Source organism: Canis lupus, chromosome 28, assembly GCF_011100685.1.
Source record: "Canis lupus familiaris isolate Mischka breed German Shepherd chromosome 28, alternate assembly UU_Cfam_GSD_1.0, whole genome shotgun sequence".
NCBI classification, from domain to species: Eukaryota; Metazoa; Chordata; class Mammalia; order Carnivora; family Canidae; genus Canis; species Canis lupus.
Genome location: NC_049249.1, coordinates 1,501,512 through 1,521,911, shown reverse-complemented (window position 1 = coordinate 1,521,911; position 20,400 = coordinate 1,501,512). Strand labels below are relative to the sequence as shown.

The 20,400-nt window shown below is 40.9% G+C and overlaps 1 protein-coding gene across 1 annotated transcript in view; it reads left to right on the top strand.

Moving 5' to 3' along the window:
• Positions 1-19,882, top strand: part of ERCC6 (ERCC excision repair 6, chromatin remodeling factor) — a 73,886-nt gene extending 54,004 nt beyond the window's left edge. The window contains exons 11-21 of the mRNA XM_038578050.1: positions 3,104-3,220; positions 6,965-7,060; positions 8,876-9,088; positions 9,527-9,637; positions 10,047-10,166; positions 10,675-10,769; positions 12,303-12,448; positions 12,534-13,235; positions 14,745-14,949; positions 15,532-15,610; positions 16,739-19,882. Coding sequence (XP_038433978.1) covers positions 3,104-3,220; positions 6,965-7,060; positions 8,876-9,088; positions 9,527-9,637; positions 10,047-10,166; positions 10,675-10,769; positions 12,303-12,448; positions 12,534-13,235; positions 14,745-14,949; positions 15,532-15,610; positions 16,739-17,158 — 2,304 coding nt within the window. The 3' untranslated portion in view covers positions 17,159-19,882. The remainder of the gene's footprint in view (positions 1-3,103; positions 3,221-6,964; positions 7,061-8,875; positions 9,089-9,526; positions 9,638-10,046; positions 10,167-10,674; positions 10,770-12,302; positions 12,449-12,533; positions 13,236-14,744; positions 14,950-15,531; positions 15,611-16,738) is intronic.
• The last annotated feature ends 518 nt before the right edge of the window (positions 19,883-20,400 follow it).

Here is a 20,400-nt window from a genome sequence, read left to right as displayed (position 1 = left end):
AAAATTAGGGGATTATCAAAAAGCATTTTAAAAGCTTTTACATTTTGAGGTAGAATGATTTGTAACTAACTTTTATATAAGCCTCTTCCTCCACTGAATTCCCACTGTCCTTCATTTATACCAGTCTTGGAGAAATTTTTATTTTGAACTAGTTTTACCTTAACAGAAAGTTGTACGAATTAGAAAAAGAACTCCCATACTCTTCCCTAGATTCACCAGGTGTTAGCCTTTGCTGACATTTGCTGCATTGGCTTTATCTTCCCTTCCCTCCCTCTTCTTTCCTCATTCTTTGCATGTGCACACAGATTTAGACTGTTTTTCGGGCATCATTGGAGAGCAGGTTATAGACATTCTGTCCCTTTCCTCCCAGCCCTTCGGTGTGTATCCTTGTTCTTTCCTAAGAACAAGGATATTACCCTACCTGACCACATAGAAACATCCAAATCAGGAAGAAGTTGAGCACCAAGGTCTAGTCTCTAGGCATTCATGTTTGCCAGGAGTTCTGGTAGTTGCCCTGTCTCTTTAGTCCTCCTTTAATCTGCAGCAGTTCCTATATTCTTGCTTTGCCTTTCACGACTTTCAGATCTTCCCAAACTACAGGCCTCTTACTTTGTAGGATGTGCCTCGCTTTGGATTTGTCTTCCATGCTCTGTGACTTGTCTTTCTCAGTGCTTCACATCTGGAGGCATAAGCTGTCGGCCTCTCCTTCCTTGGTGGTAATAGTTAGTGGTGTCTGGTTATTTGGGTAAGGTGGTATTTACCAAATTTCTAAATGGTGGTATTTACCAGATTTCAAAGTTGACCCCTTCCTTTGGAATTAAAATCATTTTTAGTGAGAGACTTGGAGACCTTACAAACATGTTATCTTTCTTCACTGACATCCTTGTTTCAGAAGTCTGTGTACTTACCCATTTTCCCTTTGTAGGTTATAACAGAGCTCTTGTTTTTATATTTGTTTTTTTGTTTAAGTCCATGGTTGCCATAAGTTACTGAATCCCAAGAAGATAGTCAGTCAGCAGATATTTATTATGTCAGGCTGGGGCTAAAATGATGAGAGGTGGCTGGCAATCAGAACCTTCCCTTGAATAGCATTCCTCCCCTAGTGGGATGATCATAGTACAGGGAAATGAGGACTATGATCAGGGGAGATATCCAATATCAGAGCTTGTGGGAGTCAGGAAAGACTTCCTAGGGAAGAGATGACTACATGAGGCTGAGGGAGGGTAAGGGAGAAGAACTGTAACTGCCAAGAATGTGGCCTGCTTCTTGGCTTTGCGTGTTAAGCTTAAGGTTTAGAAGTGAAGAGAACCTCCCCATTTCTTGCTCAAGGTTATTGAGACTCAGTGGTTTGGTGACTGGCCTAAGGTCACTCGGCTCTGGAACAGGGACAACTGGGGAGTGGTTATCACTCTGCCTTGTCAGGAATAGGAAGGAAGGACAGGCATGCTCAGCTAGGTTTCCATGGCCCTGGGGAGCTGGGAGTGATAGTTAAGAGGAATACAGTTGGGTCCCCACCTTTTGTGTACTCACAGAGAGATAACGAGGCAGATGGGAAGTAAATAGAGGGTCAGCTTTATTGCCCGAAGCACAGGATTGCCTAGGAAAGGGACTGAGAATGTGGCTGGACATCAAGGCTGAAGGTGGTGTTTAGTCTTCCTTACTGTCCCAACCCCAGCTCTTTTCAGAGTTTTAGTTCTTCCTCTGAAGGAGCATTGGGTGTCACATCCCTAGCCACTATGAGCTCTGACCTCTGTGAGTTCACCACAGTGGGCCAGGAACAGGGAGGAGTGGCAGAAGGATCCAGAGAGGTACAGACAGGAGAGAGTGTCAGAAGGGGCAGCCAGGCCACTCATCACCCCAGCCCTGGTTTTCCAGCATTATTGTCCAGCTCACTCGTGCTTCTGGGGGAGAGAAATGTGGGTAGAGGTGGAGATGTAGAGACTTCCCTTAACATACTGTATATATTTTTAGGAAGAATTTAAACAGTGTACTTGCTTCTTTGGTAGGACTGTAAGGTCTTGTTAAATTTTGAAATTTTTCATCTCTATATTACAACCATAATATGATCATCATCTTAAGGGTAGTTTTGTCTGAATAATACATTTATTAGGTTACCTGTAACTAAAAGTTGTTGATTAATTGAACTTGTTACTCTTTGCTATTCCAAGTAAATCCTGTTTTTTATTTTAAAATGTTTTTTACTATGTTAATTTCTTAACATAGAGTTTTCTCTGTTTGTTATGGTCAAGCTCTTTTTATTGTCATTCATTTTGCAGCTAACTTTGTTAAATTTAGATTTTGGTTGGAATTTTTCTTGTTCCATTAAATACTAATTTACTAGGTTGTTAAGCCTATTTAGATTTTTTTAAGTATCAATAATTTATTGAATTCTTTGTTTGCCTTTAAGTGAATTGCATAGGGAGTGTTTCCTGAGCTATGGGTCTTTGTTTTTCTGCGTACAGTTAATACCCATCTCATGTGGCTATGCTCCATTACAGAACCATATGCTCCATCTCAGGGTAGAGTGACCTTTCATTTCTGGGATCATAGGGCTTTTCTTGAACTTACTCTCCCAAGTCCCCAGTGGGCAGTAATCCCTGCTTATTATCTGGTTGCTCCCATGGCTGCAGCTTTCCCCTAGAGTTAGCTTTTGATCTGCAGTCTTGCAGTGCAGCAGTTCCTTTGTAGCTTTTGGAGAATGCAAGATTATAAACAGATTTATTTGAAAGCCGTTTTTTCCCTAGAGGGTAGTCGAGAACCAAAGAAATCTCTACTTTAGGGTCTAACAGTATAATCATAATCATAATTGTTATTAAAGCAAAGTATGGAGGAGGAATAGGGCACAAAATTACCAGTTCTTTTGTTATACATTTTGGTTAATAAGTTTTTTTTTCTACTGATGATATCTTATGAAAGATACCACCATCTGGAGTATATGGAACCTATTCTTATTTTTCCAAACCATTTTCTAACTATTCCCAGCCAATTTTGTATAACCATAGGTCATTAGAAAAATTGTCTTAAACCTTGGAATCAATTGAGAGGTAAGAACAAATGCATCTATCAAACATAAGTAATTGTTTGCCCTTTTCTCTTATTAAAGGTTAAAACTGCTTATAAATGTGCATGTGTCTTACGAGATACCATAAATCCATACCTGCTTCGGAGAATGAAGTCAGATGTCAAAATGAGCCTTTCTTTGCCAGATAAAAATGAACAGGTCTGTAATCCAGGAATTATCAAACCAATCCTAATGCATGGGTGCACCTGTCTGTTTACACGTGCTTTTCACATGCAGAATTGGTGAGGCTAACAGGTGTGGTTGCTGGTGCTATAGGGCAGCTGGTTTATATCTATATATACCTGTCTGTGGCAGGTGAGCCTGCTGTCGCATCTGCCCTCAGCAAGACTCTTCCTTGGTCTATAGGCTTTGATCTTTCTCTTATTAACACAGAGATCCCTGCAGCTGCACTTTTGAACTTCTCCATTTTCCTCAAACCCTCCAACTCATTCATGTTATGAATTGGGTACCAGTCATGTTCATGGGAGATAGTAGTGAACAGTGCAACTGCTTACTCTCATGGATCTCACATTCATTCTTGAGGAGAGACAGTCATAGACACATATGAGGAGGAATCAGTGAGCAGGGTAAGAGGATATATCAGTTGATAAAGAGATGACTGTGGGCATGTAGGGCCATGGTTTGGGGAAGTGGGCTTCTTATAAGGAATGATGAGAAGTCTCTCTGATAAACAGACATTTGAGCAAAGGCCTAAAGAAGGTAAAGGAAGTGAATCATGGTTGGTTTCAGAAGAAGAGTATTCCAGGTCTATGGAAATGGAAGGTTGTTGGTACCTCTAAGGACCAGCAGAGAAGGCAGTGTGGCCTGAGGGCAGGAAGAAGGATGAGAGCCCATGGAGGGAGAAGTCAGTAAGGCGGCTAGATCACCAAGGCCTACTGGTCATGGTGAAGACTTCAGATTTTACCGGGAGTGAGGAGGCATTTCATGGAGATACTGAGCCAAGGAGTGATGTCATCTAACCTAAGCTGTAAAAGGGACACCCTTTTAAAGCTTATCCTAGTGTTCTATTATCTCAACTGATGACTGCACCCTCTTTGCAACATTCAAAAGTAAATACATTGTAGATTCTCAATGGTGAGACTAGAAAGGATCTTGGAGGTGTGTCACCAAGGCTGCTTGTATCCCTGTCCCCAACCTCCCTACCCCCAAACCCTTGATCTTAACATTCCCCTTACCAGTCTTCTTTTCCCATCAGTGTCTTGGGCTGCAGTGCTCTTGCTATGTCTGATTCCAGATTCATCTTTTATTGTGCTGTTTTATTTGTCCTTACTCCTGCTCTCATTTCTTTGCTCCACATCCTCATAAATTAGCGCAGCCAGTGTCTGACTGGTTTCCCAGCCGTTCGCACTCTCCACTCCATTCAGTATTGCACAGTGTTACTGGATTAGTTTTCCAAGGCTCATCTTTCTACTGGCCTGCCTGCATATCCCTCTGCCCATCAAGAATCCTGATTTAGCTCATTTGCACCAATTTATTTTCACTATGGAGTCCCAGAATGACTCTTCTTTGTAATCCATGTAGCAGCCAAGGTAAATGGCTTGGAAATAGTTCCTGTTTTCCAAACATGTGCCGCTTGTTTTTCCATTAGCATGTCATGTTCCCTCTACCTTGGTCTCCACCCTGCTGCACCCACCCACCCCATCCCCCAGCAAACCCACACACAAAAGTTGTAAGATCCCACTAGGCTCTTGACTAGATAGAACTGCTTGGGAGTGGGACTTTGTCCTACTCACCTTAAAGTGCTATGTAAGAACTGAAACAGTGATTTGCAGACACTAAGCATGTGGTGAATAATTAGTTCAGTTAACCTTGTGGTTAACAGAGGAAAGGCTTTTCTCTTTTGCCATTGTATTTAAAAGACTAAAACAAATTTAAGAAATCAAGAGATAGAAATACTCAGGTTCATATTTTCAAAAGATTACTCCAGCAGCATATGAAAGCATTGGGGGAGGAAGGATAACAGAGACAAAGGGATGAGTTAGCTGGTCCTTCCAGAGTCCATGGAGGGGAGGGTAAGCCTGAATTGCAGAGGGCAGTGGGGCTGGCAGGTGCTTCCCAGGTTTCCTGTTTAGATGCTGGGTTGGATCTGCTGCCAGATGCTTTAAAAGGACAGAGCATGGAAGAGATAGTTGTGTTTTATTCGGTTCATTTGAAGTGCCCATGGCACATCTGTTTGCCCAAAAGGCAGTTATAAATGGGTCTTGGGTTCTTAGGAGAGTTGTAGGGGGGATGTAGTTGTGACCTCTGAGCAGGGAAGGTGTGAAACTTATGAGCAGGGATGAGGTTGCCCAAGGTGCATACATAGAACATGCAGAGAAAAGCTGCAGTGTTGTGGATATGGTTTCAGGAGGGGCTAGCTGGGAGGACAGGAGGCCTAGGCAGAAAGGCAGGTGGTAGGGTAGAGGAAGTGGAATCATGAGGCCTAGGGGCTCAGTGTGGCTGGCTGCTAGGAAGTCATTATTGAGCTTGTCCATAGCACTTTCTCAGCAGACATGCCCTCCAGGCTTGTGCTGGGACCAGGAGAGGCTGAAAGCCAAGGATGTGGGATGATAATTATATGTAATCCTTTTAGGGAGTTCCGCCATCAGTTTTTGAAGAGTCTAAGGTGGTGGAGCACTGTTGAGGGGAAGAAGTGAGGGTTTTCAGATCTGGTATGAAAGTCAAGGGTTGTCCTAGATCCAGAACAGGGAGTCAGATGTTCCCTTGAAAATAAAGGGAAACAAAGTGAGGTGGATAAAGTGGATAAATTTTACGGAGTGAAAATTAGAGGATCATGACTGATAGCTTCAGTTTCTGTTTTTATTTTTGTCTCTTTGTTTTTAAAGATTTTTATTTGTTTGAGACAGTATGAGAGAGAGTGCATGAGCGGGGGGGTCAGGGGAGAGGGAAAAAAAAAACGCAGACTCCTCACTGAGCAGGGAGCTGTACCTGCGGCCTGATCCCAGGACCCCAGGATCATGACCTGAGCCAAAGGCAGGTATCTAACCCACTGAGACACCCAGCTGTCCCCGTTTGATTGTTTTTAAGTAGAGGTAGAGACGAAGGTGAGTAGGTGCGTGGGTGGCTTGGGAAGAATGAGGAGTGTTGTCACAGCCATTCTGGGTTTATAGCATGCACTGAGCAAGGAGGACATAGAAAATTCCCCTGGAGACCAGGAGCAGGCCACTGCCCAGAGGAGTGATATTCTCCAGCAGCACTTAGCATAAAGGAACAGAGATGACAGGTGTTTGAGTCATTCTTCATTTGGAAGTCCTCAAGGCAGATGTAGTGAGTGGCAAAAGGATAGCTAAAGGATAAGATCTTGGGTTTATGACTAGCCAAGGAATAGGGTCAAGCCATGAGGTGATGGCAGTGGACATGAAAGAGAGGAGGATTGAGAGGCAGAAGGTCAAGGAACATTCTGGCATGGAGTAACAGACACAGTTGGGCACAGATAGGTCAGGTAAACTTGGGAACCTGTGCTTCAACCTCCAGGAAAGGGGGCAAGTCAGGAGAGGGCAGGGTCCCTGTCAGATGTGCTGAAGTGAAGTGTGGGTGAGTGGCATGGGTGGTGAGTGCTAAGAGGCTACGATGGAGGAGGGCTTGTGCACCTGGTCCTGAACTTTGTTGTGAAAAGGAAACCAGTCTTCAGGGACTATTGGGATAGTGGGTGGGGACCAGAAGGTGGATGGACAGGAAAAATGGAGGGGCTGTTGAGAAGGGGTGACTATGTCCTTGTTTAGCTCTGAGATGTGGCACTGTTTGGGCTTTTTAAAATAAGTGGTACGTTGTTAAAATTGTATACATTGTGCTTTTTTTTGGTTAGAAAGTTTTGTTGATATTTTAATTATTTTATTATTATTTTTTAATTCTATGGAGTTTTTTTTCTCCCCTCCTCCATAGGTCTTATTTTGCCGTCTTACAGAGGAACAACATAAAGTCTACCAAAATTTTATCGATTCTAAAGAAGTTTACAGAATTCTCAATGGAGACATGCAGGTCAGCTAAATAACAGAAACTGGAGAAATGAACTGTGGAGTCAGGAAGCAGGGGAGGAAAGGAAACTAGTACAGTCATATTTCACTGGTAACTCTTGGAAACATTTGGGTGTGAACAATCACTTAATTCAAAGCCCTTCCAGAAGTAAGAGAATGCAATTATATTTGAGCACATGTCTTTTTGCCTGTATTGCAGCACAGTTACACTTGAACCCCACATCACATGGTTTAGCAGGTCTGTAGCGGTGAGTCCTGCAGGGATGCATGGTCCTATGCAGAACACAGGGAAGTGGCTCTGGACTGCTGGGGTTAGCAGGTGCATGAAGGAAGAATTATTATTATAGATATTTGTGTAAGTAAAAAGTATTTTAGTTGTTGGCAATACTCAGCAATAGATGTTGGTATGTTCAATAAGCATATGTAGTAGGTTTATAATCAGCATATACTTTGAAGTTCCATATGAACTATTCAGTTTCTTTGTGCTTCAGGATCCTAAAGTATGAATTGTGATTTATTAGACACATGAAACTTCCTTAGTCTTGGGTCTCTTCTCACAGGAGGTACAGCTGAGTATCAAGCACTATACTCTGAAACACACTCTCCTACTTATACACAGAGGTTGATAAAGAGATGACTGTGGGTAGCATGGCTGCTTGGGCCCCATCGCATCTTTTTCTTCCAATTGAAGTCATTTCAGTTCTAGCCGTGGCTTACCATTTCTCTTCATTCTATCTTTGACCTCTATGGGAGGTTCTTAAATCATTCATATTTACTCAGCTCTCCTAAGTCTGCCCTTAACTTATTATCTTCATGCACCTCCAAGTTGTGAAGCCTTAATTGGTCTAGATTAGCACTGACTTGTGGATACAGAATGTAAGCTGCATGTATGATTTTTAAATTGTCTTAATAGTCACATTAAAAAAGGTAAAGAGAAAAACAGGTGAAGTCAATTTTGGTAATGAATTTTATTTAGCCTGATGTATCTAAAAATGTTATTTTAATACATAATCAAAAATTTCTAATTATGAATGCGATATTATTACCTCTTAAAAAAAACGGTATCTCCAAAATATTTTACATTTGTAGCACATCTCAACTTAGATTAGCTCTCTGTGGCTTGGGGCCACTGTACTGGAAGCACAGATCTAGAGGTTGACAGAGGAGTTACAGATGATTCTTGGGGGAGTTCTGAAATATTCTTGATTTGTTTAGATTCTTAATTATTTATGTGTTGTTTGTGAGTTAGAACAACCATACTCTTTGATTATTGGCTTAACTTAACGTTTATTCTTTTTCTCCTTGAGCTTTTGTACACATGAACTTGATTTGAGTCACACTTGGAAAGCTGTGAAGGATGCCCTCATGCTGGGGTCTGGAGGGCAGGCCCTTCTGGTCTCCTATGCCCTTCTGCTGTATGAACCATCCTCATATCTTTCCCATTTGTGTATTTCCCATGCAGATGTTTTCTGATATTCTAATGTATAGGTAGATGAAACTTCCACCACTGACTTATGTTAAACTACAGAGCTTTTAGTGAGGAGTACTTAGTGTAGTATTTGAATGCATTTGCTAAGTCATCTGCCTGATTTCTCCAAATTTAGATGGGCATTACACTTTTTTTAAGATAGAAGATGAGTCATTTTTTTATATGCTGTGAATTGCATATCTTTCTTTCTAGTGAGAGAAAAGAAATCATCAGCAATTGAATATGAACAGTAGATGTTTGGTCCCATAGAATGTTTTTGTTTCAGAGAACTTCCCTTATCAAGAATTTACATGGTATAATCCAAATGCACATAATTCTTTTATACCATAGATTTTCTCTGGACTTGTAGCCCTAAGAAAAATCTGCAACCATCCTGATCTTTTTTCTGGAGGCCCGAAGAATCTCAAAACTATTCCAGATGACGATGAAGAAGATCAATTTGGGTACTGGAAACGTTCTGGGAAAATGATAGTAGTTGAGTCCTTGTTGAAAATATGGCACAAGCAGGGTCAACGAGTATTGCTATTTTCTCAGTCAAGACAAGTGAGTATACAGACTTTGTAAAGAAACAATTTGATTTTTTAAGACTTACAACCAGTTATTAGGAAAATGGGATATAATCTAAAATAATCATTCTAAAAGCAAATTCACCTGCTGATACTGAAGTGGCAGCCTACAAATCTCTTTGGGAGCTTGAAGAGTTGGTGTCCAGAAGTTGACTCTTTTGAAAGGTGTACCATGTGGTTCTAGGGTGTGGGCAAGTTTGGATTTGATCTCAGATAGATACCCTGTAAGAATTAATAGTAAGGAAGTACCAAAAATACTCTTGTACTAGTAATATTTATCTGCCTCAAAGCAAGAAGCTCCTTTTAATTTAAACCTATCGGGGAAGGCATGACTGTTGAGACAAATGTGGACATACTCACTGGAGGTGTATATTTGATTTTTAAACTGTTATCCCCTATCCCCTCTCCCAAAAAGATGTTGGACATACTTGAAGTATTCCTTAGAGCCCAGAAGTATTCTTACCTCAAAATGGATGGTACCACTGCAATAGCTTCAAGACAACCACTGATTACAAGATATAATGAGGTAACAAGTGAATTTAACAGTAAAGTCAAATAGTGCTACTCCATGCAGGGGAAGGAAGAATAGCCTCACCCACCTGCGCCCTGCTTATACTGGGACGGGCAGCAGGTAAAGAGAGACATTCTGCTTTTAACTCTGGGTATTCTTAGATATGTGTGTATGTGTGTGTGTATGTGTGTGTGTGTAAAGAAAGAATGTGTATTCCTTCTTGAAAAGCCAATTCTGAGATATTGCCAATATAATTGGTATTAAAAACAGGAGCTGTGAGATGGGATCTTGACTGACCAGCAGTCTCTAGGACCCATCCTTTGTATTGGGAAGAGGTTTCCATGTGCAGAATATGTAAAGATAGAGGTGAAGAGCTGTAACTAGTCTTAAATGTGCATACCAGATGTTGTGCATCTTACTCTAGGACACATCCATATTTGTGTTTCTTCTGACCACCCGGGTGGGTGGCATCGGAGTCAACCTGACAGGGGCTAATAGAGTCATTATCTACGATCCCGACTGGAACCCAAGCACAGATACACAGGTAAAGGAGTGTGTGAGTGACATACAATTGAGTGGCCAGCACTTGGGAGGGGCCTTTGGTGCCCCTGTCCGTTTCTGCATAGGGTTCCCATTTTGGTTGTTGCCTAGGCCTTGGCATGGAGGAAGACCCTGTCTAGCCTCATAGTTGGGAAGAGTCTTTAGCAGTTTATCTGTAGCATTCATCACTACATCTGGGGTACAAAGAAAGTGCATAAAGTACAAATAAACACATTGTTTTTTAGGTAGAGGTGGCTAAATATGTCTTTGTCACCTGCCTGTTTATCTTCCTTAGTACACCTTAGCTATATTTAGTGTCATTAGCTAGAATTTTAGCTTTGGCAAGGAAAGGAAGCAGCCAGCTGTCTCTGTTTCTTTTAGTTGCAGCCCTTGTCATTGGGAAGGGCGCTTGTCCTTGGAAAGAGCACTTGTCCTTGGTAAGGGCACTTGTCATTGGGAAGGGTGCTTGTCATTGGGAAGGGCACTTGTTGAGATGTATCTCTCTGCCATAGGCCCGGGAGCGAGCATGGAGGATAGGCCAGAAGAAGCAGGTGACGGTGTACAGGCTTCTGACTGCGGGTACCATTGAAGAAAAGATTTACCACCGGTCAGTACAGATGCCTGCCCGCTCTGTGACTGGAGACTGCTGTCCTGGCTGTAGCGTGTGCAGGATGTAGATATAGAAGTATGCTACCAGGATTTTGAGCTGGGAATTTTTAAAATGTATAGCTCTAAAAAAGTATTTTCAGGAATCCCTGGGTGGCGCAGTGGTTTGGCGCCTGCCTTTGGCCCGGGGCGTGATCCTGGAGACCCAGGATCGAATCCCACGTCGGGCTCCCTGTATGGAGCCTGCTTCTCCCTCTGCCTGTGTCTCTGCCTCTCTCTCTCTCTCTGTGTGACTATCATGAATAAATAAATAAAATCTTAAAAAAAAAAAAGATAAAAAAAAAAAGTATTTTCATCTTAGAGCAATAGTTACTATAACTTAAAGGATATATGAGGGTTTTGTTGTTTTGTTTTTGTATTTTTTTCTTTCTCATTAAAGTAAATTTATTATTATTGTTTTTTAAAAATATCTTTGAACCCAATCATTTTTCTACCTTATTAAACATCAAGGACTACTTATGTGTAACCTTCATCTTAATTGTTATTTAAGAGAAATGTATCGTTCACTATAGTGAACCATCTTTTTTTCAGAAAAATTTTAAGAAGTGACAAAGTTGAAATACCTGATGGAATTTTCACATACCATTGCAGCTGTGATCAGCATGGGTAGCCTGGTGATCTTTGGCTCAAATACCCCTGAGCGAGAGGTTGACCAGGATACCTGTTTCTTTCTCCATCCCTCTGTACAATGTGTAGGTGTTTAGGTGAGGGCCCCTTTAACAGTGGGGTGGAGAAACTGCCACCTTCTCCTCATCCTCTGCCGAAGACTTTATTCTTGAGCTGCACCCCAGCTTTTCAGTAGAGGCTCCCTGCTTTCCACCATGCACTGGTCCATTCCCAGATAGGGTGTGTGTTCTTCAGGCTCTTATTCTGAGAGGACAAAAGACTAGCTATATCCTGTGAGGGAGAGCTTCCCCTTAGATGTGCCTTGGGGGGAATAGTGGGGGAGACTGCTTTGTAGGGATGTCTGGGCAGGAGTGACAGTGGTGTAGAGGTTCAGTATAGAGTATGAAACAGCAGGCAGAAGGTGGGTAAAATGACTTCAAGTGAAAGCTTTGTAAAGCCCAGGTAAGAAGTTTCCTGAATCCCATCACAGAAGGGTCCTCAGAAAGGTAGGGCAGGGGACTTTTGGTCCAGCAGTCCAGGAAGCCAACTCCTTCCACCTCAGAGGCGCTGTGAGTCACATGATTGTATGTAGAGAGGTGTTTCCTGACATGTGATGAATATTGGAGATTGAAAAAGCTCACTGGGTATAAATAATAAGATACTCTGTAATTTAAATTCTGTAAAGCTTGGGGGACCACCTGATATTTTATGTACTTTCTGAATTGTAATTTTTCAAGGTGAAAAGTTTGGGGATGATTTAGATATTTGTTCAGCTACAGTTATCATACCTTTCATGTTGTTTTATAACTAGGATTTTGAGGTACAGCTAAACATTGTTTTCTATCAGTTTAATTTTTTATCTTTTTAGACAAATTTTCAAGCAGTTTCTGACAAACAGAGTGCTGAAAGATCCTAAGCAAAGGCGATTTTTCAAGTCCAACGATCTTTATGAGCTGTTCACTCTGACGAGTCCTGGTGCATCCCAGAGCACTGAAACAAGTGCTATTTTTGCAGGTATTACATAAAATAATTTAACTTAAAGTAATAAATTACAGAAGAATTATGTAATGTAACTTGAGTGTGTTTTACCCCTTTACAGGAACTGGTTCAGAAGTTCAGACTCCGAAACTCCATTTAAAAAGAAAACTTCCACCGGCCTTTGGAGCAGACCATAATATTCCAATATGCAGAAAGTTCCCTGATTCTAATGCATCCACAAATGATACCACATCATCTGAAGAGAAATTTACAGCTAAAGGAGCTGGAGTAAATACAATAACTTCTGATCAAGGCGATCCTTTGAAAGATGCCCCCCAAACTCCTAGGAATCTCACTGGCAGTGGTGGACCTGAAGAAAAGACAAAGGCGGTACCTATACTAGAGGAGTTGTCTGTGACTAGTGGACGTGTGGATTGTTCCAGTTCTCCAAGAACTAGCAAAATGGATGGGCTATCTAGTGAGGAAAGCATCCATGAAAAGCAAGGTCTTTCTGACAGAAGAGAAAGCTGCCAGGCTCAAACAGAACCTCTTCAGGAGAATAAAGAGTCGGAAAATAATTTTTCAAAGCACAAGTCAAAAACAAAACATAGTGTGCTGGAAGAAGAGACCCTGGAGCAACTTCAGAGGCCGAAGTCGAAGCCTAAGAACACTAAGCATTGTAGAGATGCCAGGTTTGAAGGAACCCGAATTCCACACCTGGTGAAGAAAAGACGGTACCAGAAGCAGGACAGCGAAATTGAGAGTGAGACCAGTGAACAGAGCAATGATGATTACGTCTTGGAAAAGCTTTTCAAAAAGTCAGGTAATGTTTTTGCTGAATTTGCCACAAGTGTGCTGGAAACAGGTGGGGAGTAGGCCATTTCTAGCAGTGGCAGACTTTACTCACAGGGCACAGTGGGCTCTCAGCTGGAGGTATTTTATTCTTCTAAAATTCAGATTTTGTATTGACATTTTGACAATAGTATTCACCTATCTTTTCTGAAGACCTAGAGGAATTTGAAACTTTGACTTATAGCCACATACAGAAGGGTGCAGTGCTTTAAGTAGGTTTGTACTACCTGAACAGTAGTGAGTAATAGGAAGGTTCTGTACATGCTGTATTTATCTGATTTTTCAACCGCAGAGATTAACAGTCATGGGGGAGAGGCAGAGGCATGACCAGAGGTAGGCACTCTGGAAATAGAAAAGCTGATAACTAATAGATTGCTAATGTCAAGGGAGAGAAAACTCAGGAAAGCAGATTCAACAGTTGCTCAGGACTGGGGAGGAGCAGCCCAGCACAGCTTAGTTTTTCCTGGGGGTGTCGGCCTATTGTTCAGGCCAGTGTGATGGCCCTGAGTTACCAGAGATCAGTTTGTGGTTCTTGGTTTGGGAAGGCCAGGTTTCTCTACGGCATTTCAGAGAGAAACCATCTGAGCCTGATACTTTACCATAAGAAAGTTTATTGGTAACTTTCTACTCTTCCTGCTGTTACTAGCCTGTTTCCCTAGGAAATGATCTGTTTTGTCTAGTTTTCAAGTTTATTTGCACAGAGGCATTAAAAATATTCTTATAATAATTTTTTAAAATTTGCTTCTGTTTCAAGATAATTTCTCCCTTGTCATTTCTGACTTTTAGTATTTCCACCAACCCTTTTTTGGTCAAGTTAAGCTAGTGGTTTGTCTATTTTGTGATTTTTTTAAAAATAAACTATTTTAATTTATTAATTAGATCTTGGGCTGTTCTCTATCTTATTAGTTTTTGTTTTTATCTTTAATCCTTGTGCTTTTGTTTTTGTTGTGTTTTGTTGAGTTTTTTGGCTCAATTTTTATAAGAATCTTTGACTTGGAAATTTAATTCATTTGTTTTTATTCTTTCATTTTATTGATACACAAATATTTAAGGCAATGAATTTTCCAGTGATAAACTGCATTAAATTCTGCTGATAAGTAGCATTTTCATGATCATTACTTTTTAGAAATTTTATAATTCTGGTTTCTATTTTTATATTTATTCCTTCAATAGAGAATTGATTAATAGAAGGCTTTAAATTTTTCCAGATAGCAAGGATGTGGAAGTTGTGTTGACAAGGGCTTATGCTTCAATTATTATAAAACAGGGATAGTCAATAGTTCGTGCTTTGTCGGGTAGTGATGAGGGCTAAGTGGTGATCACATTTATAACGTTCCTGGGTCATAATAGTCAACTTGGCAAATAGCTACAAGTGTTCAATATTTTTTCTCTACCCACAATATATTAGATTATACAGAAGAAAAAATATGATTGTATACAAACTAAAATAATATGTCACTGTTTCCTTTGTTCTTGCTAGTTGGTGTGCACAGTGTCATGAGACATGATGCTATCATGGATGGAGCGGATCCGGATTATGTGCTGGTGGAGGCAGAGGCCAACCGAGTGGCCCAGGATGCTCTGAAAGCGCTGAGGCTCTCTCGTCAGCAATGTCTGGGGGCATCGTCTGGTGTTCCCACCTGGACGGGCCACAGGGGCATTTCTGGTGCGCCAGCAGGCATAAAGTAAGACATTACTGCTCTGCCATGCATGTGAGGAGGTCAGACCATGTAGGCTAGCAGTAAAGTCAGGGCAGGCGTGCTAGAAAATCTCTCAGGGAGGGGTCAGGTCAGCCAGATTTGCGTGACTTGGCAAAAAACATTTATAATCTTACGTTCTTCTTTACATTGTCCCCTGCTCTCCAAAGCTGAGTTTTCAGGGAGAAAACTGATTTGTTTTGTTTAAGAGATGATGTTAACAATAAGAGATACAGAGTAGTGATTACACTTTAATGAGATGATCAGCCGTTGTTCAGCAGTCAGTAACTACTGTGCTATTTGATATGCTCGTTTAGAATAATTCCCTATCTTGAATTTGACAGTACTTTCCATCATATGTTGAACAAGTTATTGAGAGGTTCTGACTTGAGACTCTTCCTAGGAGAGTAAAGGAGAAAAATTGAAGGGAATGAGCGGCATGGCTGTGGAAGAATAATCATGCAGAAGAAAATTTTTCCAGGAGAAGATTAAGTTGTTGAAAGGGAAATTTTGTCTCTCAATCACAAAAGCAAACATTTTATCTACTGTGTGATTCTTTTCCTTATTTAGGAGTAGATTTGGTCAGAAAAGGAATTCCAAATTCTCTGTGCAGCATCCTTCTTCAGCATCGTCAAAGGAGAAATGCCAGGTAATGTGAAAGCCTTGATAATTTTTGGGTGTGAGACTTATTTGACTGAATTGCCATGAAAATTTAACCTGATGGGGATATGAGGAAAACCGCTGGCATAATGACACCTGGTATTTGTGTTGTATGCTCTGATTAATGAAGCACTTTCATCTGAAGCTGAAAGGGCCAGACAGCTTTGTAAAAGACAAAGTCTTGAACCCAACTCCATAGCAGAATCTCTGCTTTGCTCCCTGAAAGTCAGGGAATAAGTGATGTGTGAGTTGCTGCCCAGGCAGCCTCCTCCATCCAGAGGTGAATACCAACTCCACAGAGCACTGCCCTCTAGAATGAAGGTCATGAAAACCACCTGGAATGTTGTTTGTATTAACTGGCTGCTGGAGCCTTGTGCCCGTCTCTCCCTGTCCTGTAACCCCCCCGGATGCCTTGAGTGCTTCACTGAGTAAAGACTAGAGCAAACTCTATCATTCACTGCTCTCTCTTCGGTCTTTTCTGCTCAATGGTTATGTTACTGATAAAAGTTGAAGACTCCCAAGTTGAAGACTCCCAAGTTCAGACTCCTATTTTAGATTAATATGAATACATTTAGGGATAGAGAACCTTTTTCAAATTCCCGTGTTGTGTTCTTTTAACATTAGAGATAGTGAAGAAAAATCAGATTTGTGGTGGTGTTTTAGGGCAAAAGATGAGAAAGTCAAAAGATGTAAAAGTAAAGAGAAGGAAGTACAGCTCTGCTATTGTTCCTTATCCCACAGTGCCTGGAGTAGGGTGTCCTGGGGTGGGGGGAAGGACAGGAAAAGCCTGCAGAACCCGTGCCTCCTGGAACTGGCTTTCCCACCAAAGGGAGGCTCAGTGCCCTACCCTGCCCCCCACCTCTCACCACACAGAATGATGATGCAGGGAAGAGTGTAGTTTGGGGGATTTGGGTTTTTAAAGAAATGTTCTTTAATGGTGGGTAGATTTCAGTGCTTGACTTGCTCCCTGTCTCTTTCTGTTCCACGGCATCTCCTTCCTTCCTGGCAGCCTCATTGCCATGGGCTCGAGTGTTTATGGCTCCTCAGGGCCTTTGGGAAAATAGTGAGAGCATGAACTAGAAGCTGGTGTGTCACTGCAGTGGTTTTCTTTCTCCAGGATGGTGTCCCAAGAAAAGATGGAAAGGATAATGCTTCTGAGCACTTCAGTGGAAAAGTGGAAGATGCAGAGTCTTCACCTGGGGCTCTCCCTTCATCTTCACTGTTGGCTAAAATGAGAGCTAGGAACCACCTGATTCTGCCACAGCGGCTGGAAAGTGAAAATGCACACCAAGAGGCTCCTGCTCCACCACCCCCCACCACGGAACACGATGACCTGCTGGTGGAAATGAGAAACTTCATTGCTTTTCAGGCCCGTGTGGATGGCCAGGCAAGCACTCAGGAGATACTACAGGAGTTTGAATCGAAGCTGTCAGCCTCACAGTCTTGTGTCTTTCGACAACTGTTGAGAAATCTATGTACTTTTCATAGAACTTCTAGTGGCGAAGGAATTTGGAAACTTAAGCCAGAATACTGCTGACCAACATTATTTTTTAAATTCTCAGTTTCCTAATGGAAATTTCTGATTATTAATCCTATGATTAATTATCATGTTCGTCAACAAGTTGGCGTCATTTGATGTTTACTTTGAATGATATCTACCTCATAATTTAAAACTTTAAGGAAGAAGAAATTCATCTCCAAAACTTAAAAGTTTTAAAAATACTTGGGTTGATATTTTTATTTTGACACCATGAATTAAATGCATTATAAATCAGGGACCTAACAGTTAATCCTTGGATTGCATTTGTTCCTTTATCCAAAAGATGCCATCAGGGAGCACATTGCTGTTCATTTAGATGTTTGTAGGCCAGACATCTCAAGAATTCTTTTTATTGGTGCTAAAAACATGTCTTATGTTAAGTCAGACCTATTCAATAAATTAGTTCACCAGTATCTGATAACAGATACTTATTTTTGGTGCATAGCTTTTAAACGTTTAAATTTATCATTTGCTACCCATAAAAAATCAGACTTGTCTTTTAAATATATTAATTGCCTTTAAACGGTCTTCCTTTTAAGGTACTGATAAATCGGCACATATTTTCATTAGTAAAGCATGAAATAGCGTGGTAATAAGTGAGGAGACCTATACTTGGAGAAGGTTTAGTGTACTCAGCTTATAATGGCTTTCCTTTAAGCAAAGGGCATCTTTTCCCCTGCTACAGGGACTGTTGGTTTTAGGAAAATAAAATTTATTATCTTGAAAAAACTACACAAAAACTTAAGCAGAACCAAAAGCAAGTATAAATAAAACAGCGAAAAAAACCCTCAAAACAAAAAAGCAAATAAAACAGCCAACATACATATGCACACAGTGTTACTCTAGACCACAGCCAACATGCCATGGTTGCCTTGTAGTGACCGCTGTTGGGGCCCGTGCTCTCTGCTTACCCGCAGGGAGATGACTTGAAGTGTTTTAAATTTTATTTATTGTTTGCTTTTCTACGGATGCTGATTACTTTGTATTGGGCACTGTTGTTCTCCTTATGTATTATCTTCTTTCCAGTTGTCCTTTGCATTCACTGTGGCTCTCCTGTTCTAGAGGTTTGGTTTTCAGCTGTTTTCTGGCTATTGCTTATGTATTTATAGTTTTGTGATGGTATTGTTTTGATCCTTACTTTGTTCCCTTAGCCTTGATTTTCTTGTTTCCTTCTCATTGTTTTATCAGCTCTGAAGTCTTGTTTTCTTAAATTCATTACATTGTTTAAATTTTTTCTAGAGATGTTACAGTGCAGTTTGTTCCTTGGGTTCTCTTTGGCATGCTGTTTTTCCACTCTGCTTTTTCTGTATCATGCTTACCTTCCTCCCAAGCCGTTTACTTATGTTGCAGATGAGCAGCTCTGTCCATATTTGTATACTCTTCCCTGTGACCCAGAGAGAAGGGATTTGGGTTTGGGGATTGGGAAAAGCCTCTGCTGGGGACCATGCCGCTCTGGTTGGAGGATTTATGTTTTATCTCTCCATTTTGAGATTTTGTTAAATAGCTTGGGCCAAAGAGCCCTCCCTGTAGGCAGGATGTGTCATAGAGTCATGATTCTCACCAGGATTTTCTGCTGCTTTTTTTTGAATTCTGGCTTACTCATTTTATTCTGTATTTAGAGTGATATATTAGAGGAAGAAGATTCTATTATTGTTTGCTGTCATTATCTAGAAGTCATAGAAGGGATTTTTAAACAGCTCAATAAATCCTAAACTTGAGAATTTGGCTCAGAAGGGAGTCAAAACTCATGACTGTTTTGTTTCTGGGAAATTCTTTTTTTATTTTTATTTTTGTGATCATTAGCCTGTAAGAAAATTGCTTTCCCCCTATTCTCAGATTGAATGCAGTTCATTATCTTTCTTTCTGAAATCTGAACTGTACTGAGTGAGAGAAGTTGTAGCCTTCTCATCCAATAGAAAATACCATCAAAAGCTATGATGCAGTAAAAGCAGGGTGGTCCTCACCTTAGTTTGTGTCTCTGCTCTGCCACCAACGTGCTGAGACCTTGGGCAGGTTGCTGCCCTGCCTGTGTCTCAGTGTGGACACGTATCAAGATTGTCATCATGCCTCCAAGGTAGATAGGCTTAGAGGAATATGGTTTTAACAATAGAGAGTAACTTATTCATTAGATAGAATCCACTTTCTGGAACTTTAAATGCTTTGTACAATGTAGATAGATTTAATGTAGTTAGCGTGTTATATTGGTACCAAGCTACAGTAAAGGATTTTAAATTTTGTGAAATTTTAAGACTTCCTTAGTTCATACATGAATATACTACCACTGTTTTAAAAATTTCAGGCAGTACTTTGTCTCCTCACTGTTCCTGCTCCCATTCCAGAGATAAGGATTTTATTCAGTGTGTGTTCTTTCAGGCTGTTTGCCATGTATTTGCAAATACACCTCCTTCCTTCACTAACAAGGTTCTGGAGTTTTACCTGGATGCATGGCTGCTCAGCTGAAGACTCCGCTTCCCTGCCTCCCTTAGAGTTAATTGTGGCCCCGTGACTAGGCAGTGGGATGTACGTGGAACTTCCAGAATGGGCCCTTAAATAAGGGAGTGGGGTATGCTCCTTTTTGGGTGAGATTCCAGGGGGAGCTTAAGCTACATATGGAAGCTACAGAGGTGGTGTGTTGAGCCTGGAGAAGCTGGCCTGCCAGCCTTGAACTGCTTTCCTTCTACCTGTTATTTAAGACCAAAATAAATTCCTGACTTGCTTAAACCACTGTCTTTTTGAGTCTCTTTTATTACTGAACTAGCTTTGCTTTATGTATGTGATTTAATGTAGATGGGATTTGTATCATCCTTACTGTTTTGCAGCTAGCTTTTCAATTAATGTTCTATGCAAGACATCTTTTCATCCCTGCAATTATATCTTTACCTTCATGGAGCTGCTGGATTAAAAATGATACAGATATTTTAAATTTTTTTAAAAAGGTTTTATAATTTTAATTTAATTAACATATACTGTATTAGTGGTTTCAGAGGTAGAATTCAGTGATTCATCAGTTGTATACAACACCCAGCGCATGTTACTTCAAGTGCCCTCCTTAATGCCCACCACCCAGTTACCCCATCCCCCCACCCACCTCCTCAGTTTGTTTCCTATAGTTGAGTCTCTTATGGTTTGCCTCCCTCTCTGTTTTCATCTTATTTTTCCTTCCCTTCTTCTATGTTCATCTGTTTTGTTTCTTAAATTCCACATAGTGAAAAAGTGACAGATTTTTAATTTTAATGGAT